Here is a 25434-nt window from a genome sequence, read left to right on the forward strand (position 1 = left end):
CATAAATATTGACGTTAAAGTTTTCTGTTTTTGTGAAGAAATGCTTTGAATTAAGTTCATGAATCCAGATGGATCTCTATTACAATCCCCAAAGAGGGCACTCTAAGTTGATGATTATACTTCTACGTGTAGAAATCTTTATTTATAATTGAATCACTTGTTTATTTTTCAACAAGTTTTTAGTAATTTTTCTATTTTTTTTCCAAATAGTTCAAGAAAGACCACTACAAATGAGCAATATTTTGCACTGTTATACAATTTAATAAATCAGAAACTGATTTTACTTCTTCATCTCTTTTTTTCAACCAAAAATGTTTTGCTCTGATTAGGGGGTACTTGAATTAAAAAAAATGTTCACAGGGGGTACATCACTGAAAAAAGGTTGAGAACCACTGCTATAAGCTACAAACATATCGGTATCAGTATCGACCGTGCTGGCTCGTTTCACTCGGTATTGGATCGAACGTCAAAATGTGCAGTATCGCCCACCGCTAGTGATGAAGAGGGAGGAGGAGGAAGCCACGAAGAGAGGAAGGAAATGAAGATCACGTCACGAAGAGCAGAATCGGAGTAAAAAAAAAACGAGGAAAAAAAGACGGAGTGCTATTTAATGGACGCTCGTCGCCTTGACGCCACCGCGGACTCCTCTTCTACAACCATGTCATCGTGGACTTGTTCGGCGTGAAAAGGGGAAACGCAGTCACGCAGCTGTAGGTATACATAAATATATATTCATACATATATATATATATATATATATAGATATATATATCTATATATATATATCTTCTTTTTTTTTGCTGGTGTGGAAATGTGTAAAGACCTATTCTTCCTCCTCCGTGTGTCTGCCCACTGACGCTTCTTCGGGTGCATCTTCACCAAAAAAAAAAAAAAAAAAAAAAAGACTTACTGTTGCGTTTTTTTCTTCATAGGGGAGGGGGACTTTTCTTTTTTTACATCTGAATAGCGGAAGAAGAAGAAGAAGAAGAAGGAGCATTGGGAGAATTAACAGGTAGCCACCCATCGTTTATGTCTATAGGCCGGCTTTCTAGGTGTAAGATGGCTGGGTGGTGATGATGGTGATGATGATGATGATGATGATGATGATGATGATGATGATGTTGATGATGATGTTCTATCCATCCGCATTTGAAAACATATTGTTGCTATGACTGCTGCCTCCGTGGGCCTGCTGTCCATTTCTATGCATTCTCATGATATTTCCTGCATGTTTAAAGATGGCTTCACTTTCCCTGACTCCATGTTAGCTGTGGGCTCTCCTCCAGCTGCAAGCCAAAGGGGTGGGGCAGCGAACCCCCCTCGCTGAGGAGGATGCATCGACACCAGGCGGGGGGGTAGGGTAGGTGGGCTGGGAAGACGCTAATAGTCAAATAATATCCTTTATGTGCCATTTTGTCCTCCGTTGGCTGTTTGCAGGCCTCATTTTGGAAGCTCCTCATTGGCTGTGGAGCTGATGACACCTCCTTATGCCGTCTATTAGTAGCAAGTTCCAGTCACCCAAAGGAGGCCTTTAAAATGGAAATAGGCGCTAGTGCAGTGACCCTAGTTGGCCTGCAGCAAAATAGGACATTAGGACCAGTGCCCTATAAGATATATTCCCCTGCTAAATTAATTATAGCGAGCCCAAGTGTAACAGGTCCCCTCTGCTCAAGAGGGAGTGGTCCCTCCTCAGCATCTTCATGTGCCTGGCGGTGATGCGGGCTGGGCTACATGGCCGCTTAGTCCGCACGGATTATTATTACTCGCTAAAGCAGCTCACACCGCCATAAATAGATTACCAGGCTTATTCTCACTAAAACTAAGAGATTAAAATCCATGCTCTTATTCGAGAGGGTTTTTATTTTTATTTTTATTTTTATTGAATGGCTGGATCAGGGATGAAGAAGCAGGTTAATCATTTTTACTTCATTAGTAATCCCTCGTTTATAGCTGTTAATTGGTTCCAGACATGACCGCGTCAAATGAATGTCCGTCAAGTGTATGGATTATTAATTATGCAGTAGGAATGGTAAATGGTAAATGGGTTATACTTGTATAGCGCTTTTCTACCTTTTTAAAGGAACTCAAAGCGCTTTGACACTATTTCCACATTCACCCTTTCACGCAAATATTCACACACTGATGGCGGGAGCTGCCATGCAAGGCGCTCACCAGGACCCATCAGGAGCAAGGGTGAAGTGTCTTGCTCAAGGACACAACGGACGTGACGAGGATGGTAGAAGGTGGGGATTGAACCAGGAACCCTAAGGTTGTTGGCACAGCCACTCTCCCAACCGCGCCACACCGTCCCCTCATCCAAATACCAATCAGATATGTGTCCCAAAACTTGTTTTACCGTACCACTTTCACAGAAAGTTCACTTCCTAATGACACCAAAGGGGACTCTGCAATCGGAGTTGAACCTGTCAATCAAGGCGACTTGAAGGCGGGCCTACTAGGAAGGGGATTCATATGGCCCCATTCGTCGCGGTTGAACTGACACATGAAACGTAACAAATTGGGGTGGGTGCGCTAGCCACTTAAGCCACAGGACAGCCGCGGAGTGTTGAATGTCTTAAAAATGTGTTGTGTGGCAATTCCAACTTGGACCACAGCGTCAGTTGTTTTGTAGATTGGCACTTTCCATCATTTTCAGCAGACTGCATTGCTAAATAATAAAAAATACCACCCAAGAATGAGGGCATATGAATCTCTTCCCAACTGTAAATCAAATATTTTCATAGCTAGAGTATAAAAGATCTTCTTCACTATTTCCTAAAAATTTTTCATCATAATGAGAGTCATTTAGACATGAAATATTACCCTTGAGTTACCTTTACACACTTTTATTTCGATATAGCAATGCTGTCTGAGGCTGAGCCAATCAGTGGCCACAGTACTGAACAGTGTGCTCTGACTGGTTTGGTCTCCACGAGTGACCAGTACTGCTGTAGTACTGATATTTTTACTCCATTTAGCCACGTTTATACTTAAGAATGCTCAATTTAGAGCAAACATTTTGTAGAATATGGCGCTGTGGCGAGGGACGACAGTATTCTGATACACAATACATTCGTTAATACAATCCGAAACAGGGAAGAACAGGATTAGTTGTCACGTTTTACTCTAGTCTGAATTGAAACTATGGGTTCCCGATCTGATATTGGTATCAGATATCGGTCCAATTGCAGCAAAAAAACCAACAGATGATATCGGCTTGCATGTACAATCTCTGACACAAGCAGTCAGTGAACATCTTAATGTCCTCCAATAAGCACACACGCTTGATTGTTTCTTGTATTTTAGTCAAGTCATTTACTAAAGGTCAACATGGTAGGCTATAGGCTACAGCTACACAACAGCTAAGCACGCAATAGCACCCTAGCTAGACATATGTAATAAGAAATTTGAAAACACTGCAGTCTAAAACACGGCATTTGTCAACGCAACACAAACAATTTAAGCCGCGCAATAATTACACAAAAAGTCTGCAAGGCAGAGATGTATTAGAAAGAATCCAGTAACAAATGTGTCCGCATCATTCAACCAACTCTGTCATGAGATGAAATCCATGAATTTGAAAAGGTTAGTGTTGTCCATCCATCCATCCATCTTCTTCCGCTTATCCGAGGTCGGGTCGCGGGGGCAACAGCCTAAGCAGGGAAACCCAGACTTCCCTCTCCCCAGCCACTTCGTCTAGCTCTTCCTGGGGGATCCCGAGGCGTTCCCAGGCCAGCCGGGAGACATAGTCTTCCCAACGTGTCCTTGGTCTTCCCCGTGGCCTCCTACCGGTTGGACGTGCCCTAAACACCTCCCTAGGGAGGCGTTCGGGTGGCATCCTGACCAGATGCCCGAACCACCTCATCTGGCTCCTCTCGATGTGAAGGAGCAGCGGCTCTACTTTGAGTTCCTCCCGGATGGTAGAGCTTCTCACCCTATCTCTAAGGGAGAGCCCGGCCACACGGCGGAGGAAACTCATTTCGGCCGCTTGTACCCGGGATCTTATCCTTTCGGTCATGACCCAAAGCTCATGACCAAAGGTGAGAATGGGAACGTAGATCGACCGGTAAATTGAGAGCTTTGCCTTCCGGCTCAGCTCCTTCTTCACCACAACGGATCGGTACAACGTCCGCATTACTGAAGACGCCGCACCGATCCGCCTGTCGATCTCACGATCCACTCTTCCCCCACTCGTGAACAAGACTCCTAGGTACTTGAACTCCTCCACTTGGGGCAGGGTCTCCTCCCCAACCCGGAGATGGCATTCCACCTATATTCCGGGCGAGAACCATGGACTCGGACTTGGAGGTGCTGATTCTCATTCCGGTCGCTTCACACTCGGCTGCGAACCGATCCAGTGAGAGCTGAAGATCCCGGTCAGATGAAGCCATCAGGACCACATCATCTGCAAAAAGCAGAGACCTAATCTTGCGGTCACCAAACCGGAACCCCTCAACGCCTTGACTGCACCTAGGAATTCTGTCCATAAAAGTTATGAACAGAATCGGTGACAAAGGACAGCCTTGGCGGAGTCCAACCCTCACTGGAAATGTGTTCGACTTACTGCCGGCAATGCGGACCAAGCTCTGGCACTGATCGTACAGGGAGCGGACCGCCACAATAAGACAGTCCGATACCCCATACTCTCTGAGCACTCCCCACAGGACTTCCCGAGGGACACGGTCGAATGCCTTCTCCAAGTCCACGAAGCACATGTAGACTGGTTGGGCAAACTCCCATGCACCCTCAAGAACCCTGCCGAGAGTATAGAGCTGGTCCACAGTTCCACGACCAGGACGAAAACCACACTGTTCCTCCTGAATCCGAGGTTCGACTATCCGGCGTAGCCTCCTCTCCAGTACACCTGAATAAACCTTACCGGGAAGGCTGAGGAGTGTGATCCCACGATAGTTGGAACACACCCTCCGGTCCCCCTTCTTAAAGAGAGGAACCACCACCCCGGTCTGCCAATCCAGAGGTAACGCCCCCGATGTCCACGCGATGCCGCAGAGTCTTGTCAACCAAGACAGCCCCACAGCATCCAGAGCCTTAAGGAACTCCGGGCGGGTCTCATCCACCCCTGGGGCCTTGCCACCGAGGAGCTTTTTAACTACCTCAGCGACCTCAGCCCCAGAAATAGGAGAGTCCACCACAGATTCCCCAGGCACTGCTTCCTCATAGGAAGACGTGTTGGTGGGATTGAGGAGGTCTTCGAAGTATTCCTTCCACCTATCCACAACATCTGCAGTTGAGGTCAGCAGAACACCATCCGCACCATACACGGTGTTGATAGTGCACTGCTTCCCCTTCCTGAGGCGGCGGGCGGTGGTCCAGAATCGCTTCGAAGCCGTCCGGAAGTCGTTTTCCATGGCTTCCCCGAACTCCCCCCATGTCCGAGTTTTTGCCTCAGTGACCGCTGAAGCTGCAGACCGCTTGGCCTGTCGGTACCTGTCCACTGCCTCCGGAGTCCTATGAGCCAAAAGGACCCGATAGGACTCCTTCTTCAGCTTGACGGCATCCCTCACCGCTGGTGTCCACCAAGGGGTTTTAGGATTGCCGCCTCGACAAGCACCAACTACCTTGCGACCACAGCTCCGATCAGCCGCCTCGACAATAGAGGTGCGGAACATGGTCCACTCGGACTCAATGTCCAGCAACTCCCTCGTGACATGTTCAAAGTTCTCCCGGAGGTGTGAATTGAAACTTTCTCTGACAGGAGACTCTGCCAGACGTTCCCAGCAGACCCTCACAATGCGTTTGGGCCTCCCAGGTCTGTCCGGCATCCTCCCCCACCATCGCAGCCAACTCACCACCAGGTGGTGATCGGTAGAAAGCTCCGCCCCTCTCTTCACCCGAGTGTCCAAAACATAAGGCCGCAAATCCGATGACACAACTACAAAGTCGATCATGGAACTGCGGCCTAGGGTGTCCTGGTGCCAAGTGCACATATGGACACCCTTATGTTTGAACATGGTGTTTGTTATGGACAATCCGTGACGAGCACAAAAGTCCAATAACAAAACACCACTCGGGTTCAGATCCGGGCGGCCATTCTTCCCAATCACGCTTCTCCAGGTTTCACTGTCGTTGCCAACGTGAGCGTTGAAGTTCCCCAGTAGGACAAGGGAATCACCCGGGGGAGCACTTTCCAGTACTCCCTCGAGTGCTCCCAAAAAGGGTGGGTACTCTGAACTGCTGTTTGGTGCATAAGCTAAAACAACAGTCAGGACCCGTCCCCCCACCCGAAGGCGGAGGGAGGCTACCCTTTCGTCCACTGGGTTGAACTCCAATGTGCAGGCTTTGAGCCGGGGGGCAACAAGAATTGCCACCCCAGCCCGTCGCCTCTCACTGCCGGCAAAGCCAGAGTGGAAGAGGGTCCAGTCCCCCTCGAGAGAAGTGGTTCCAGAGCACTTGCTTTGCGTCGAAGTGAGTCCGACTAGTTAGTGTTGTTCTTGGAGTAATTTTGCTTGATCAAACCTTTTCTAACATTCCACGCAACAAAATGAACTATGATTCCTGCTGATGTCCTTTCGATTTAATATCAGTATTGGCCAACATTCAAGAATCCGATAACAGAATCGTATCAGGAGTGAACACCCCTAATCAAACATCTTTCAAGAGTCATTCACGTATTAAATCGAAGTTGAAGGTGTGGGCTTTAAACGTGTATCCCTCATTCATTTTCCAGCTCTTCAACTGACCCCATTGCGGGGGATGGTTGTCATCCACTATGGCGTCGGTTGTCACAATGTCAGTTCATTGGCAACATATATATTTTTCAAAGGCAGGAAAGCAGAAATAAATGTGAAAGTTTGTCCACTTGTCAATTGTATTAACAAGACGACAAAATACACCTTAATGCATCCTAGCAGAGAATGAACAGGAAACACATCCTGAGGCCAGCCTACTGTACAGTATATGTGATCTGTTTTGATAACCTTTATTGTCCATTTGCGGCCCGCAGGCCCGTATTTTGTGGCCCTCTACTTAATTTCATAGTTTAGTGTAATGGCAGGTGTACCGTGCGCAGCTAATAGGTAAATATATTTTTGCAATCTTGAATCCCACTACATAGAACACTGACTACAATAACGTTGCAGCACAACAAACACACGTAGGGGAACACAAAGAGCAACTTCCTGTAAGCAAGCGGAAATGTCTCTGACCATCTGCTGGGGAACTAAACAATGTCAAAATATAAAATTCAGACATTTAATTTTACATGTATGACTACTGAAGGCTTATTATAGATGAGGGTCACAATATCAGTGGTAGAAGTAGTTAACAGAAACTTTCACGACCACCAGTGGCCCCCATGTCAATTGAGTTAGAGACCCCTGGTTTAAAGTAATGATGGCAGTGGAATAATGAGTACAGAGGGTCTGTGGGGTCCTGAATGATATATGTGGCTTTCCTGGCTGCCTGAGTGTAAAGATCTATAAGGGAGGTCTGGGGGGAAATCTAATTATTTTACAGGCCTGTTTTATTAGGAAGAAAAGTTTAGTTGGATGTTTGATGACAAGTGAGTTGTACCAGGAAGCCATGTTGAAAACTGCGATGGATTCTATTAATGATTGTTGCCAGTCGGGAAGGGATTTATATGACCCCATTACTGGGTGGATCTCGCGTTAGAGGAAGGGAGGGGTTAATCATTTTGCAATGCTGAAAATTATGAAAAGCGCCACTCTATATAGCAGGGGTGCCCATACTTTTTCAGCAGGCGAGCTACTTGATGACCAAGTTGAAGTGAATTTAAATATATATATATATATATATATATATATATATATATATATATATATATATATATACAGTATATATATACATATATAACTATCCATCCATCCATTTTCCTACCGCTCATTCCCTTTGGGGTTGCGGGGGGCGCTGGTGCCTATCTCAGCTACAATCGGGTGGAAGGCGGGTACACCCTGGACAAGTTGCCAACTCATCGCAGAGCTAACACAGATAGACAGACAACATTCACACTCACATTCACATCAGGGCCAATTTAGTGTTGCCAATCAACCTATCCCCAGGTGCATGTCTTTGGAAGTGGGAGGACGCCGGAGTACCCGGAGGGAACCCACGCATTCATGCGGTGAACATGCAAACTCCACACAGAAAGATGCCAAGCCCGGGATAGAACCGCAGACTACTCAGGACCTTCGTATTGTGAGGCAGACTCACTAACCCCTCTGCCACCGTGAAGCCCATATACATATATTATAATATAATATATATAATAGATAATAAATAAAATAGATGTAAAACAGACTTTTTTTTTGTTAACATGATAAAAGGTGTTGAATAAACTTGTAAACTTAAAATAATAATATATAATACATATAATAGATGTAAAACAGACTTTTTTTTGTTAACATGATAAAAGGTGTTGAATAAACTTGTAAACTTAAAATAAAAGTTTGTTTAACAAACTTTGTTTCAGATTCTCTTATTTAGTAAAGACAAGAATATAAGTTGTTTGTTATCCCTCTTATTTTCTGATGACTTGCATTGATTGGAATCAGAAAGGATATACAATAGTGCTGATAATTTACATTGTGGAGGAGAACAAGTCCTCCTCTCATTCCAATACCATATGACTATGGTGGTTTTTGACTTCTTTTGCGACCAGCTTGTGACTTCATATCAAGTTAAATTTAAAGTACCAATGATTGTCACACACACACTGGGTGTGGTGAGATTATCCTCTGCATTTTACCCATCACCCTCACCCCCTGGGAGGTGAGGGAGCAGTGAGCAGCAGTGGTGGCCACGCCCGGGAATCATTTTTGGTAATTTATCCACCAATTCCAACCCTTGATGCTGAGTGCCAAGTAGGGAGGTAATAGGTCCCATTTTTATAATCTTTGGTAAGACTCAGCGAGGGGTGGAACTCATGACCTACCGATCACAGGGTGGACACTCTAACCACGAGGCTACTGAGCAGATATATAGATGTTATATAGATGAAGATTGATGATCGCTTATGTTTAGTTTTATTTTTTTTAATGTCTGACTGACACACCGTCCGCGATCGAGCGGTAGCTCGCAATCGACCTAATGGGCACCTGTGCTACATAGCAACTGACGCTGTGGTTAAAGTTTGAATTGGCACAAAAGTCATTTTAAGATATTCAGCACTCTACTGCCATTTGTCGGCTAAAATGGATATTGCACCCCCCAACTAGTCACGTTTCATGTGTCAGGTAAACTGCCACGAATAGGGCCATATGAATCCCCTTCCTACTGTACATGAGGACTAACCCCAACTGGAACTTTTTGTCAGCTAATAACGATCCAAACCAGTGGTCAGCAAACTTTTTTAGGTCTAGGTCATGAACCAAGGCAAGATCGACCCCAACAACACCACTACCAGAGTCAAAATGCAAACAGCTATGCTGGTCACTGTCTGGGGAGGGCTTGTTGTTAATCTTCCAGAATATTCTCGTGATGAAATGGTTAAGTCCCAAAGATCGACTCTTGATGGGTTGGCTACCCCTGATCCAAACCATAGCTTTCCCTTTATACTTTCTACAGGTAACAATTGCTTCATTAAAAAGCCACGGTGTAAAAGGCTGTAAGACAAAACCAGAGGAGCTTAAAATTCACAATTTTTTCATGAATAAAAGTCCTCATACTTTAAGTTTAGCTGTCTTACACCAGAGAAGACTGTATAGGTGGGCTCTGATCCCATTTCAATCAATTTCCACACCGATTGAGAGACATAAATCTGTCGCAACGAGTGTGACAACTAACCCTGTTCTCCCCATAAATAATAATGTATTTGTACAATTTTACAACCTCAATAGTTAACAGATCATCAAACAGTGTCGATCAGAATTTAGCAAAATCTTTCATGCATATTTTGCATGGAAGGGATGTACCAAATGAAGTGTCCGGTGAGTACATGTAACAAATAAAATATAAAGTATACATTATAATATTATAAAATAAATAGGCGGGGCTCTCCCACCCACTGCGCAATAGTGCAAAAACGCAAGCAAATAGTTAGTAGCAAGATGGTCAAGAATGCTAAAAGTGCTAAAAAAAACCCCTAAGCTATACAGAATTGAAAATATATATCGCCAGTAAAATACTAAATAAAATATGCATTCTTGATAATATATTGCACGTGTCCAGTAGAGGAGTGGTGGAGTATTTATACCTGAACAGGAAGTTGCTTAGAGCAGTGGGTCTAAAAATGTTTTACCAAGTTTTTTTTCACCTCAGAAAAGAACTTGACTCTACAAGTATCACCAACATTAAAACACAGTAGCATAGTAGGCCTAAATATTCATTAAAAACACGGTAGACGTTCTCTTGAACAAGTATATTTTAATAGTTTCGACCACTGTGGCATTACACACAGTTTGAACAGTAACACTGCGTTTGAATATTTAATTAAGTGATTCTTTGGTTTACCACTAGATGGAGCCAGCAGTACATATAACAGACTTGTCTGATTGTTTTTAATGTGATGTCATTAATAACAGGCAGCAGCTACAACCAATCCCAAAATGAGTGAGCTGGAGCAGCTTCGCCAGGAGGCCGAGCAACTGAGGAACCAGATACGAGTACTTTTGAGTATTTCTATTGACCTGAGTACTTGCCTTGGTGTTAGTTGTGTCCATTTCCTCCATTCTGCTGGTATTGTTGTTTGACAGGATGCCAGGAAAGCCTGTGGGGATTCGACGCTGACACAGGCAAGTGTCATATAATTGTTGTGGTGGGGATAATATGGACTGGTTTTGATATTCTCATCTTTTCTGTTTTCTGCAGATAACAGCTGGTCTGGATCCAGTGGGGAGGATACAGATGCGAACAAGACGCACCCTTCGTGGCCACCTTGCTAAGATCTATGCCATGCACTGGGGGTCAGACTCAAGGTGGGGACATGGTTATCCGATCGCCACTGACTAACATTTTGGATCATTTTTCAGTTATACCTGGAAATGTTCGCAAAAAGTCTGGCCTTGTTTTCGTATACGGTTAAACATCCTATAAATCGTAATAATCCCACCCATACTTCGGTGACTCAATCTCTGAGGGTTGTTTTGTGCAAAATGAGCAACTACGGGGCCAAAGAAAGGTGCGAGTGCTAGTTTGATGAAGTAGGTGAGAAACACTACTGAATTCAAGTCTTAGCAAAGTATAAAAGTATTGCCACGATGTTAAACGTTGAAATTATTTCATATGTAATGTATTTTTCATTTTTTTCTGCATGCAAAACTTAAACTATTCTCTAAACCAGTGGTTCTCAAATGGAGGTACATGTACCCCTGGGGGTACTTGAAGGTATGCCAAGGGGTACGTGAGAATTTTTAAAAATGTTCTAAAAATATCAACAATTCAAGAATCGTTTATAAATATATTTATTGAATAATACTTTCACAAAATATGAATGTAAGTCTATAAACTGTGAAAAGAAATCCAACAAAGAAATATTCAGTGTTGACAGCTAGATTTTTTGTGGACATGTTCCATAAATATTGATGTTAAAGATTTCTTTTTTTGTGAAGAAATGTTTAGAATTAAGTTCATTAATCCAGATGGATCTCTATTACAATCCCCAAAGAGGGCACTTTAAGTTGATGATTACTTCTATGTGTAGAAATCTTTATTTATAATTGAATCACTTGTTTATTTTTCAACAAGTTTTTTGTTATTTTTATCTCTTTTTTTCCAAATAGTTCAAGAAAGACCACTAAAAATTAACCATATTTTGCACTGTTATACAATTTAATAAATCAGAAACTGATGATATAGTGCTGTATTTTATTTCTTTATCTCTTTTTTTCAACCAAAAATGCTTTGCTTGAATTTAAAAAAAAATCATAGGGGGTACATCACTGAAAAAAGGTTGAGAACCACTGCTCTAAACTATGTATTTTTTATACCTGGAGCAGATAACTTCGATTTACATGATTTTTTTATGGGAAAATTTGATTTGGTTTTTGTTTAATGCCTTTTTTGTTGGACCTGTTGGAACAGCAAAAATCCAGTCTCTTTGTATCGGCACAAATGATACCAGATATCATCCATTCATCATTCCATTTCCTGCCGCTTGTCCATTTTGAAGTCGTGGGGGATGCTGGAGCCTATCACAGCAGCATTCGGGCAGAAGGCGGAGTACACCCTGGACAAGTCGCCACCTCATCACAGGGCCAACACAGATAGAAAGACAACATTCACACACTCGGGCCAATTTAGTGCATGTCTATGGAGGTGGGAGTAAGCCGGAGTACCCGGAGGCAACCCATGCAGTCACGGGGAGAACATGCAAATTCCACACATAAAGATCCCGAGCCCAGGATTGAACCCAGGACTAATCAGGACCTTTGTATTGTGAGGCACATGCACTAACACCTGTACCATCGTGCTGCCATCAGATATCATATTAAGGATAATTAGAGCCACCTAGTGATACTACCTAAGATGAATCTTTGTGTGGGAAAACATTAGTTTATTAATTACAAGAGGATGAAGGACCAAGCAATTAATTTGGACAGATCCCATGGCTGAATATAATAAACAAGTCTAAAAAAGTCAGGTTTAGACATTTATACATGTAAACTAACTCTGTGAAACAGAGCTTTTCTTCCTATCACTTACGTACACACATTCTAGCAGTCGTTCCGATGCTCATTTTAAGATAATAGTAATCAGTTATCAAACAACTGAGCTAAGAAATATTCAAGCCTTCTAAAGACAATTTACTTCCAGTTGTTATTTCATTGATATTAAAATCGTGAAAGGTCATTTTTTGTGGTCACTTTATCATAAATATTTCCATAACTGTTGCTACTTGGCATCCATTGCAGCCCAGGAGCGGGGTCCCCAAAGCCCCTTCCCAAGGTTTCTTCTTTTTCCCCATTTTGGGCTTCTGGAGTTTTTCCGTGCCCGGATGTGGGTTCGGATCAGGGGATGTTGTTGTGCTCAGTGCAGCCCTTAAGGCACTTGGGATTAAGGGTTATATGAATAAACTTTGATTGATTGATTTATTGATATACAGTGGGGAAGGGATTCATATGGCCCCATTCCCAGGTGGATCTCACATGAGATGTCATTTTGCAATGAAGTCTGCTGAAAATGATGGAAAGCGCCACTCTACATAGTCACTGACGCTGTGGTCCAAGTTGAAATTGCCACAAAAAATAAATTTTAGGATATTCAACACTCAACTGCCATCTGGCGGCTACAATGGATAGTGCACCCGCCCAATTTTTCAGGTTTCATGTGTCAGGTAAACCGCGACAAATGGGGCCATATGTAGCCCCTTCCTACTGTATCCATAGTCGTCTTATATAAGGATAAATGTTGCATTAGATTCAGTGGCGGGCCGTGCGTTTCCCACCTAGGCGTTCAGTGATGTTCGGCTTCAATGATTACCTCTCAAAATACTATCATTTATGTCACCACATGACCATTGCTGGAGAAATACCATACAGAAACACATTTACGCACTACTGTCCATTGAAACACATCAACAGTGTACACAACGGGCTATTTTCTGGCGCATTTAAAAATCATTAAACCCGCAACAGCAATTAAAACATATCTTATGTGGTACTGTCAAAATTAAAATTGTAAAAATATAAAACGTGAAAAAAAAATGTAAGAAATAAATTATTTGAACTCAAAATTTGTAGCACCCATTCAACGTCGTGTAAGCCAGTGGTACTGTGCTCGTAGTTGGTTGATTCGAGTGGAAGTGGCGAGCATTTCACCACTTCATCGCCAGGACAGCTGAGCTAGCTTCCGGGGTTGGCCGACTTCATCTCACAAGATGTAGTTTCTCTTTGACGATATCCTTCTTGAAAATGGCCTTGCAAATATATATCTGCCACCTAATCAACATTTTGTTCTCCTTCTCTGTGGGTTAAAAAAAGTAGGTATACTAAATTATTCCGCTAACGGTCCCAGGTGTGGCTCTGCTGATCTGCATAGCACCGCCGCGGCTCAAAGCAGTGAGTATCCAATCACAGGACGTGTAAATGTCACATTTAACATGAGGCCAGCTAGAAAGTCTTACTGACAAAACAACTGGTGATATGATTGGCTATCGCAATTATCTATCAACTGTATGTGCCCGTTCCCTTACAGTGCACAGACGCCCGCATTGTTCATTCTGAAGGCGTCGGGCAGAATTGGTACAGCATGGCAACATAAGCTAGCTGAATTCTGATTGGATACAAACTCTAACCTAAAAACAACAGCACTGGAAGGAGCATATTACGACTTGAAGAAAATATGAATACTTTAAGATATTTAAGGAAAGTACTGTAAATAAAAAATTACTTATATTTTTAATTATGATCATGATTTCTGGTTATGTCAGGCCAACAGAGAAGGCTTTGCTGACCACTGATCAGATTCAACAAAAGTGAGGGTAATGATCCACCAGAAGCAGCTGCGATGGACAAACTTGGTGTGTGTTCTAGCTGGTCCCCGCTTTGCAGTCACACACTTTTTGGGGGGTTTGTTCCCTGTTGAGTGTCATTTTTTTTGTTTGTTTTGTTTTTGACATGCAAGGAAACTGTCTGGAATGTTAATGTGTGCTTAAATAGGAATGCCAGAAGTGAGTGCTGATCACATGACGCAATGTGTGTCCCCCCCCAGGCTTCTTGTTAGCGCCTCTCAAGATGGCAAACTGATCGTGTGGGACAGCTACACCACTAACAAGGTACTCTCAGTTGTCACTTAATCTTGACATCCTTCCATTAGGTGTCCCATGTTAGTAACAGTTCCTTGCCATTCTTACGCAACGTGTCACGTGGTCTGACAAAGATGTGTTCACCTTTTTTTGTAGATACACGCCATCCCTCTGCGCTCCTCCTGGGTGATGACCTGTGCGTACGCCCCGTCCGGGAACTACGTGGCGTGCGGAGGCCTGGATAACATCTGTTCTATCTACTGCCTGAAGACAAGAGAGGGGAACGTCAGGATCAGCAGGGAACTACCTGGACATACAGGTGAGAGAAACCAGCATCAAACCACTAATGACACCAGGAGTGTCGGTTGGCATGTTCAAGTCCCAGTGGGAGAGTATAATAGGGACCTAATTAACATGGTTAATTAGGCACAGGTTGGTAATGAAGCAAGATGTTACCTCCCGTCACATTTACTTTAGTCCAATCAGTTTGCCTTTAGATGCCATTGTTTTAGAAATACTACAATAATGACCAGGTAGTATTACTTTACTTCATTACGGTACAAGCAGAAAATACTGTCCATCACTTCCTTTTAATTGCAGTCAATATTTATTTTGATATTTTTGTAACTGATGGAATAGTATTTAAAATAGTACAAAATGTTTTTAATATATTTTTTAAATTTCTTTATCAATTATTTATGAATAAATGAAACATATCAGTGACCTAACAATAGAAGTTTTAAAGCCATGTAAGCTATCAAACAGAGCTGGCCTGAGCTAAATTGGGGCCTAAAGCAGAATTGTAAACCTTTTTTCCACACATTTTTATTCATATAAAAAAATGTGTGTGCTTTTTTAAAAATGAAAATGCATTTTTTGAACAAGTGGAAAATAACAATTGTGCATCATCCATCCATCCGTTTTGTAACGCTTGTCCCTCTCTGGGGCGCGAGGGGAGCCTATCCTAGCTGCACTCGGGCGGAAGGCGGGGTACACACTGGACACAGTTTTTTACATCAATAAAATATACATTTTAAAAACTTTTCGATATACTTTGACCAGGATTCGAACTCACTGCCACTGTTTGATGAGATGAGCATGAAAGTGTGTCAGTATAGTCTAACCAGTGACAGAACAGGAGGCTGTACAGTATATAGAGTCCTTTATGAAAAAATTACATGAATGGAAACATCCAAATATATGCTGACACATGATGATTGGTACCGGGCTCAGAATAATTTTTTATTAATTTTTTATTTAAAAAAAAAAATACATATATATATATATTTTTTTATTAAATCGACATAAAAAACACAAGATACACTTACAATTAGTGCAACAACCCAAAAACCTCCCTTTTTCATGACAAAAACCTCCCTTTTTCATGACAAAGAAACCCCCCCCGCCGGGGCGTGGGACAAATTATCAAGCGTTGACCGGTCTGCAGCTACAGTACAAAAAGGTTGGGGACCACTGCTTTAAGACATTACATATACTGTAGAAACATGTAAACTACAAAAAATATAAGATGGAGACTTTTCCTGAGAAAAATGTTTTAAAAAAATGGTTTGTCTTATATTCGGGTTTGTAGAGATTTATACACGCGTGGCCTCATTTAACTTTACCCCAAACTAGTCGGTGCTTTTCTTCATGTCACTCACACAAACTACTGACCAAAAGAGATGCATCCGCAACAACAAAAAAAACGTGTCTTTAAGGTTGGACAAATACGCAAACCTAATGATTCTAGTTTTAACCAATCACAGCAAAAAACAAATATATCATTTTTATTTTAAATGACCATTTATTATTCACTGATACATTATTACATTAGTTATCATTATTAATTTTTTGGTTAAAAATGGGTCTATTTTATTACTAAACACCCCCACAATATATTATAATGGTGCGCAAGATGTAGTGGCGTCAAAGTGTACTGCATCCTACAAAAAGTTGTTTTTGATATTTAGTTTGTGTACTTATTTGTATAATACTGTCTCAGGTTACCTGTCATGTTGCCGTTTCATCGATGACAATCAAATCATCACAAGTTCAGGAGACACCACCTGGTGAGTGAAAAATGTTGTCAAAAGACCAACGATTCTTTCTTTTTTCGCGAGCTGACTACGAGCGTTCTCTGTCCGCCCTCGCAGTGCATTGTGGGACATCGAGACGAGCCAGCAGACCACGGTGTTTTCGGGCCACACGGGCGACGTCATGAGTCTGTCGCTGTCGCCCGACCTGCGCACCTTCGTATCGGGGGCCTGCGACGCCTCGGTCAAGCTGTGGGACATCAGAGACAGCATGTGCCGACAGACCTTTACGGGCCACGAGTCCGACATCAACGCCATCTGTGTGAGTGTCCGAGTGGAAAGGGCGATGATTCTCTAGTGCAGGGGTGTCAAACTCATTTTAGATGGGGGGGGCTACATGGAGAAAAATCTACTCCCAAGTGGGCCGAACTGGTAAAACCACGGCACGATAACTTAAATATAAAGACAACTTCAGATTGTTTTCTTTGTTTGAAAATAGAAGTAGCACAAATATACAAATCATAATGTTGATGGGTTTTTCAAGGTTTAAGTTTGTCACATGCAGACTACACCACAGTGAAATGTTTTTTTTCCATGCTCTCCAGATATTGCGTACAGTGGAATCCAAACACTAGTTGCAGAATCCAATACACTAAATACAAAAAATTGAATAACTCTGATTTACATTAATTACAAGACAATTAAGTTGCACAATAAATCACAGAAGTTATGGTAGAAGTATCAGTACAAGTAGAAGTACAGTAGTCAAATACAGTACCAGTGCAATATCAAATAGTGTCACAGTGTATACAGTATGTACAGTATAGGAAGGAACAAATATGAAAGTGTCTACACTTCTTTGGCAGTTGAGTAGTGACAGTAGTATGAACAAAGGTAATGGAACAGTATGACTTCTTTATACTCTTGTTTTTACATTATTTACAATCAGTGAATGAAAAGTATTGTGGTCCAGTAATTACAGTGATAAGTTAAGTGTTTTTACATTATTTTTTACATTATTTACAGTCATTGAATGTTGCGGTTAATTTATTTATATTTTCTGAATAAATTATGTGATCAGGTGTTAATTTTTAATCTATCAAGATAAAAAAAATTGTATCAATATCAAATTACAGGATGTTATTTATGTAGTTTGATCAGTTTCCTCGACTGATGTACTAACATGTGGTATATTTTGTACATATGTAGCATCATCTACAAATACACCAAGAATTGCTATTGTGACATCCAGTGGACACATTTGGAACAGCTGCTTCATTCATTCAAAAATTTCAGGTTAATTTTTATTCTTAGCAAACTCATCCCGCGGGCCGGGTAAAACATGTTCGCCGGCCTGATCCGCCCCTCGGGCCGTAGGTTTAACACCCCTGCTCTCTTGAAAAGCAATCAGCGGGTGTCCAAATACTTTTGTCCATGTAAGTGATAGCATCCTCTTACCTCTCTTCTGCGTCCCCAAGTTCTTCCCCAACGGCAGCGCCTTCGCCACGGGCTCCGACGACGCCACCTGCAGGCTGTTCGACTTGCGCGCCGACCAGGAGCTCAGCCTCTATTGCCATGACAACATCATCTGCGGCATCACCTCGGTGGCTTTCTCCCGCTCGGGCCGCCTGCTGCTGGCGGGCTACGACGACTTCAACTGTAACATCTGGGACGCCATGAAGGGGGACAGAGCAGGTGGGTGCTGGCCAGGTTGTGGAGAATCTGTAGATTGGGCCGTTTCCATTTGCCCGTTTGTGCACGCCAACACAAACCTGGGTATGTTGACAAAAAAAATGTCTAACATTCAAACAGGAGTCGTTGGTAACTTCACTTCTAGCAGGATTTTTCTTTTTCAAACCGCGTAACGGGTACACGTGTTCGTATTTTCCGTTACGAAGCCTTCAGTTTGGTACAGAGGCTAGGGAGATACAGACATGTAGGGCACCTCTACAAGCCCCGGGAATATGCCTTACCAACGCAGTGAAAGGCAGGCCGTGGAAGCGTGCAGAACACCTCCACAAGTGTGCAGCTCAGCCTTTGACTAAACCTAAACGAGCGGAGATCCAGACATGCAGGGCACCTCCACATGCCTCCAGGAGTGTGCTTTACCAAAACGGTGTGAAAGCGTGAAGAATACCTTGACGAGTGGGTTTAGGATTAGGGGATGTCTTTGTGGTTTGTGCAGCCCGTTGAGGCCCTGACTAAGGGCTGTATAAATGAACTTTGATTAGCACAATACGAAGGTCCTGCAGTCCTGGGTTCAATTCCAGGCTCGGGATCTTTCCGTGTGGAGTTTGCATGTTCTCCCCGTGAATGCGTGGGTTCCCTCCGGGTACTCCGGCTTCCTCCCACTTCCAAAGACATGCACCTGGGGATAGGTTGATTGGCAACACTAAATTGGCCCTAGTGTGTGAATGGGAGTGTGAATGTTGTCTGTCTATCTGTGTTGGCCCTGTGATCCGCCTTCCGCCCAATTGTAGCTGAGATAGGCGCCAGCGACCCCACAAGGGAATAAGCGGTAGAAAATGGATGGATGGATAGTCGATCGATTGAGTGTACAGCACAATCTTTGATGAGCAGCAAAGATTCAGACATGCAGGTCGCCTCCACAAGGCCCCGGGAGTGTTCTTTTTCAGCAAAGTGAAAGACAAGCTGTGGAAGCATGAATAATACCTCAACAAGTGTGCAGCCTAGCCTTTGACTAATTGTTAAGTAGCGGAAATCCAAAAATGCAGCGCACCACCACAAGCCTTGGCAGTGTGCTTTACCAACACAGTGAAAGATGAGATGTGGAAGTGCTCAGACCAAACTTCGACTAATCGTACAGTAGCAGAGATCCAGGCATGCATGGTACGTCCAAAAGACCCGGGAGTGTGCTTTACCAGCATAAGCGAAAGATGAGGTGTGGAAGTTTGCAGAACACCTCTGCACCCAGCCTTCAACTATAGTCATAGTGCCCTCCTACTGAAGTGCAGCCTGCAGAATCCATCCATCCATCCATCATCTTCTCCCAGAGAGTGGGGGCTAGCTCCCAGGACAATGAGGAACTTAAAAGATAGCAGCAGTTAGATTTTAGGAGTAGGTGTAAACCCAATAACGACATCTTGTAGGAAGCCTTAACCGGTAAGAGTAGAGGATAGCGGTCGCAGGTCAACCGACTTAAACCGAACAGAGGAAAGAAGTCAGGGAACTGGCCAAACAACAAACTGGGCTTTGTCCAGACAGACTGGCTCCAAGGCTAGAGATACGTAGAGTGGGGGTCTTCGTGTAAGGTGTATTTAGGCACAGTGGTCCGGGAGGACATCAGAAGAGCAATCTGTCACATATTTTTCTCCTGGAAGCTGCAGTTCCAGTCTGAGGCTCGCTGAAACTTTATATTTTAGAAATAAAAGAAACAAAATAAAACAAAAAACCTAGCAAAAATGTATCAAAATAGGCGTACTGTAACAAGCTGAAAAGTTGATACTGATAAATAATTAGCATCTTCTTATTGTTGTACTTACCTGCTTTACTATTTCACATTCACAAAATAATTGGTGTCATTTAGGATGTAGTGATGTACACCACACATACATATATTTTATTAATCTAATTGCTAAGTTGTAGAATAGTTTGTATTTTGTATCCATACTGTGCCAAAAATGAATTAAATGGTGACATTAATGCAGAGGTATGTGATGATGCCGTATATCCATTCTTTCATAAACGTTATCTCGAATCTCCCATTTTGGTGTCACAATTTTTCTGTATGTCTTTCATGCGTAGAAAAATTGACAATCCTTGAAGTCTCTTGAAACGACTGAACTAAAATACACGTTAGTACATTATTTCTGACCACAGCATCAGGTACACCTGCTATATGCAAGATGGGCATCAAAAACTCTTCATGTTCACTTTTGATTGACAAGGCTTATCATTGCCGTTTGTACAGTAATACAGACATTGCCAAGCACTACTGAGCCTTATAGATGGTTTTAATATACTTCCTGCATTTCAGATAATAAAGACGAGTTCCTTAAAGCAGTGGATCCCCAACCTTTGTGTAGCTGCGGACCGGTCAACGCTTGAAAATTTGTCCCACGTACCGGGGGGTTTCATAAAGAAATACAATCATGTGTGCTTACGGACTGTATCCCTGCAGTCTGTATTGATCTATATTGATATATAAAGTATATATTGTGTTTTTATGTTGATTTAATACAAACCCTGTATCCATATGAGTTGGGAAATTGTGTTAGATGTAAATATAAACGGAATACAATGATTTGCAAATCCTTTTCAACCCATATTCAATTGAATGCACTACAAAGACAAGATATTTGATGTTCAAACTCATAAACTTTATTTTTTTTTGCAAATAATAATTAATTTAGAATTTCATGGCTGCAACACGTGCCAAAGTAGTTTGGAAAGGGCATGTTCACCACTGTGTTACTTCACCTTTTCTTTTAACAACACTCAATAAACGGTTGGGAACTGAGGAAACTAATTGTTGAAGCTTTGAAAGTGGAATTCTTTCTCATTCTTGTTTTATGTAGAGCTTTAGTCGTTTAACAGTCCGGGGTCTCCGCTGTCTTATTTTACGCTTCATAATGCGCCACACATTTTCGATGGGAGACAGGTCTGGACTGCAGGCGGGCCAGGAAAGTACCCGCACTCTTTTACTACGAAACCACGCCGTTGTAACACGTGGCCTGGCATTGTCTTGCTGAAATAAGCAGGGGCTTCCATGATAACATTGCTTGGATGACAACATATGTTGTTGCAAAACCTGACAGTGGTTTTATGAAGTGTTCCTGAGCCCATGTGCTGATATCCTTTACGCACTGATGTCAATTTTTGCTGCAGTAACGCCTGAGGCCTCTAAGGTCCGTAATATCATCGCTTACGTGCAGGGATTTCTCCAGATTCTCTGAACCTTTTGATGATTTTACGGACCGTAGATGGTAAAATCACCAAATTGCTTGCAATAGCTCGTTGAGAAATGTTGTTCTAAAACTGTTCGACAATTTGCTTACAAATTGGTGACCCTTACCCCATCCTTGTTTGTGAATTACTTAGCATTTCATGGCACCCACCTGTTCCCAATTAGCCTGCACACCTGTGAGATGTTCCAAATAAGTGTTTGATGAGCATTTCTCAACTTTATCAGTTTTTATTGCCACCTTTCCCAACTTCTTTGTCACGTGTTGCTGACATCAAATTCTAAAGTTAATGATTTTTTGCAACAAAAAAAAGGTTGTTTTATCAGTTTAAACATCAAATATGTTGTCTTTGTAGCATATTCAATTGAATATGGGTTGAAAAGGATTTGCAAATCTTTGTATTCCGTTTATATTTACATCTAACACAATTTCCCAACTCATATGAAAACGGGGTTTGTAAGTAAAAAAAAACTATATATTTTTTAGTTTTTTTAATTTTTTTTCTTGTGCGGCCTGGTACTAACCGGTGGTTGGGGACCACTGCTTTAAAGTACTGCATAGTTGACCTAAACAGTGATTCCTTTCATATTCACACATTCATAACCGTGCATGTTTCAGCGTCACAAATGATGACGTCGGGGGAAACACAAGGACGCCAGTGTTCTGTGTCAGCTTAAGACGTTTCTGCTCAAGTCTGCGGGGGAAAAAAAAAAAACATTTGAAAGTTTAACAAGTCTTCTTTTGTGTGTGTTTGATCCTCCTGCAGGAGTCCTGGCCGGCCATGACAATCGTGTGAGCTGTCTGGGCGTGACTGATGATGGCATGGCTGTGAGCACCGGGTCCTGGGACAGCTTCCTCAAGATCTGGAACTAATACACATACACACGCACACACAAACACTTCTGGCGAACACTAGTTGGCCAGCATGTGTTCGCACTGTAATGTAAGCTTCAACAAAGTGCAACAAGTGTACATAAGACATAGAATGACTTAGTTTACACCAATCACACGTGCTACCTGCAGCTGACTGCAGCTGCAAGGCTACACACACACACACACACACACACACACACACACACACACACACACACGCACGCACACACAATGTAAAAAAAAAACAAAAAACAAAAAAACATCAGTGTGACCAAATACAGTTTTCTTGTATTTTAAACAAAATCACACCTATGACCTGAAGCCTTTGAAATAAAATGTTCCTTTTCCCCCGAGAGACAGCACTCGTGTTCAGCAGGGGAGGAGACAATTCTGTCTTTGTTTACAATGAAGTCCAAGTCAGACAAGTACTATTCTTTAGTCTCCATGTTACAGTGACGCTTTTGAAAGGGGGATCGTTTTAATGCTGAAAAAGGTAATGAATTGCCAACTTATTCTCTAAACAATTCATCATGCTTTAGAAGTTTTTTATAGCTAGTTCTATGTCCCCATATTCAGTGCATTTGTTTTTTACACCTATTTTCTTCATGTTCTCCCCGTGTGCCTCAGATACACTTAAAGGATTATTACTAGAGAAAACTGATAAGTGGTTAAGTAACTAAAATAAAAATAAAAAAAAGAAACAAGCATTGTTAAGAAGCGTGTGAATGTAGCAGGTGCCATTATATTCACACTTTAATCTGGACATTATGATGGTATAAATGTACATAATGATAATAAATAATAGCTTCTCCTGCCAGTGATTGTGGTCTTTTTTTTTTTTTTTTACTTCAAAAAAGTCAAAAACATGTAGAGTTGTCGCTTGTCTGTCTATGTTAATTGATTCCGGACCTAACCACCATAAATTAATTTCCAGGAGATAGGAATCCCCCCCATCCATTTTCTACCTCTTGTCCCTCGGGGTCGCTGGAGCCTATCCCAGCTGCATTCAGGCGGTAGATGGGAATCATTAATAATAAATCCTATAGCATAAAACAACTGTTTATGACCATCTCAATACGTTTTTATACACAATGAGAAACCCATAGGGATGAAAAATACCATCTTTTAGTTACTTTTAGGCTCTTTTAATCCAGCATGGTAATGCTGGCTGAGGCTCAGCCAATCAGCGGACACGATACTAAACAGCACGATCTGATTGGTTTGGTCTCTAGTGGCCAATACTGCAGTACTAATATTTTACGTTTTGACTATTTTTTTTACTTGACAATGCTTAATGTAGGACAAAAAAATGTAAGAATAAAAACATCTGCAACGTGGTGAAGCCGCATTATTTGTGGTGTGGGACGACTGTACAGGTTTTGGGTTACCTATAAATATACAGTATTTTAATTTTACATAACAGCAGCATGCCATGCAAACCATTGACGATTATAGTGCTGTGAAAATTTCCCATTAAAATGACAACAGTATATATTTTCAATATAAAACCTCATCATACAGGTAGCTGTATCTCTGAATTAAGCTTGAAAAATGTACATAATGCATAACCCTTTAAATAACTACTAAGTGGACTATGGCGCCATCTAGTGGTATAATACACTGCACAGTTTTGACGCAGATAGTACAACTCTTCTCTGGGGGGAAAGGGGATAATAGTATGACAGAGGATGCAAAACAATAACATATACCCCATTATTTATTATTTAAATTATATCTCAATTCTGTACAGTGCTGCTGGAATTTTAATTTTCCTGAGGGAACTCTCCTGAAGGAATCAATAAAGTACTATCTATCTACTTATCCATCCATCCATTTTCTACCGCTTATTCCCTTTCGGGGTCGCGGGGGGCGCTGGCGCCTATCTCAGCTACAATCGGGCGGAAGGCAGGGTACACGCTGGACAAGTCGCCACCTCATCGCAGGGCCAACACAGATAGACAACATTCACACTCACATTCACACTTATCTAAAAGTAAAAATATTTCTCTGTAAATGGGTAATACTTGCATAGCGCTTTGACACTATTTCCACATTCACCCATCAGGAGCAAGGGTGAAGTGTCTTGCTGAAGGACACAACGGACGTGACAATGTTGGTAAAAGGTGGGGATTGAACCAGGAATCCTCAGGTTGCTGGCACGGCTACTGACTCAACTGCGCCCCTAGTGGGTTGGAAATAACAGTGTAAAAACATTGCATAATAAAACGAGACAATTTGAAATCAATAATTTTATTTTTCAAACTTTTTTGTATTAGACATGAATTCATCAAACACAATGTTTTTGAAAGTAAAGAGCTTATGAAACACAATCTCTCACAAATAAGCACTGGCCAACTAAAAAACAACAACACTGCAGTGTACAGTAATACAAAACAAAACCTATTAGTTTTCTACTATAATTTATTTTCTTCAGTCAATTCCGCTGATCACTCCTGTGGATTAGTATCATTTGAATCATTATCATTTTTTAACATCTTCATAATTCCTGGCTTTCAGTAAAAGCCAAACAAGGAGAGGAATCACAGCTACTGATTGTGTTAAGCAAACAGAGACAAGTTGAAAAGCAAAGGTTACAGAGCAATGAGAGACTCACAAAGCAGCCATCAGTAAGGCCTCCACATGTTCTCCTGCTGAAGCCACGCTGAGATGGACCTGATCAAACGCTTGTATTGCTTGGAAAATGACTTTTGACAGCATTGGTCTTTCTGACTTTGTGCAACCTTCCTGCCTGTTCAGGAACACTCACATCACATCACAACATGTCAGCTTTTATTGGCTCCTGCTAGCAAACATGACCAACCATTGCCACTGGTACCACTTTCTAAATAAGGAACTGTCATGTATTGATTTATGGGAATGTGACGCAATGTCGATTTTTCTCAAGGAAAAAGTAGGTATGCATGACAGTACTGCATGGGCATAC

General features: G+C 42.1%; 1 protein-coding gene across 2 annotated transcripts; it reads left to right on the top strand.

Moving 5' to 3' along the window:
* Positions 1 to 479: 479 nt before the first annotated feature.
* On the top strand, positions 480 to 22703 carry gnb2 (guanine nucleotide binding protein (G protein), beta polypeptide 2). 2 transcript variants are annotated; one of them, XM_061897653.1, is made up of 11 exons: positions 480 to 714; positions 933 to 1012; positions 10500 to 10580; positions 10671 to 10709; positions 10786 to 10892; positions 14626 to 14689; positions 14816 to 14978; positions 16662 to 16728; positions 16813 to 17014; positions 18171 to 18387; positions 22384 to 22703. In XM_061897653.1, the coding sequence occupies exons 3-11, from the start codon at positions 10524 to 10526 to the stop codon at positions 22488 to 22490; spliced, it is 1023 nt and encodes a 340-aa protein (XP_061753637.1). In that variant the 5' UTR covers positions 480 to 714; positions 933 to 1012; positions 10500 to 10523; the 3' UTR covers positions 22491 to 22703. The 2 variants fall into 2 exon arrangements, with proteins under 2 accessions (XP_061753637.1, XP_061753636.1); XM_061897652.1 differs by having other exon boundaries at positions 480 to 710.
* Positions 22704 to 25434: the final 2731 nt, after the last annotated feature.

The sequence above is a fragment of the Nerophis ophidion genome, linkage group LG04 (genome assembly GCF_033978795.1).
Source record: "Nerophis ophidion isolate RoL-2023_Sa linkage group LG04, RoL_Noph_v1.0, whole genome shotgun sequence".
Taxonomy (NCBI): Eukaryota; Metazoa; Chordata; class Actinopteri; order Syngnathiformes; family Syngnathidae; genus Nerophis; species Nerophis ophidion.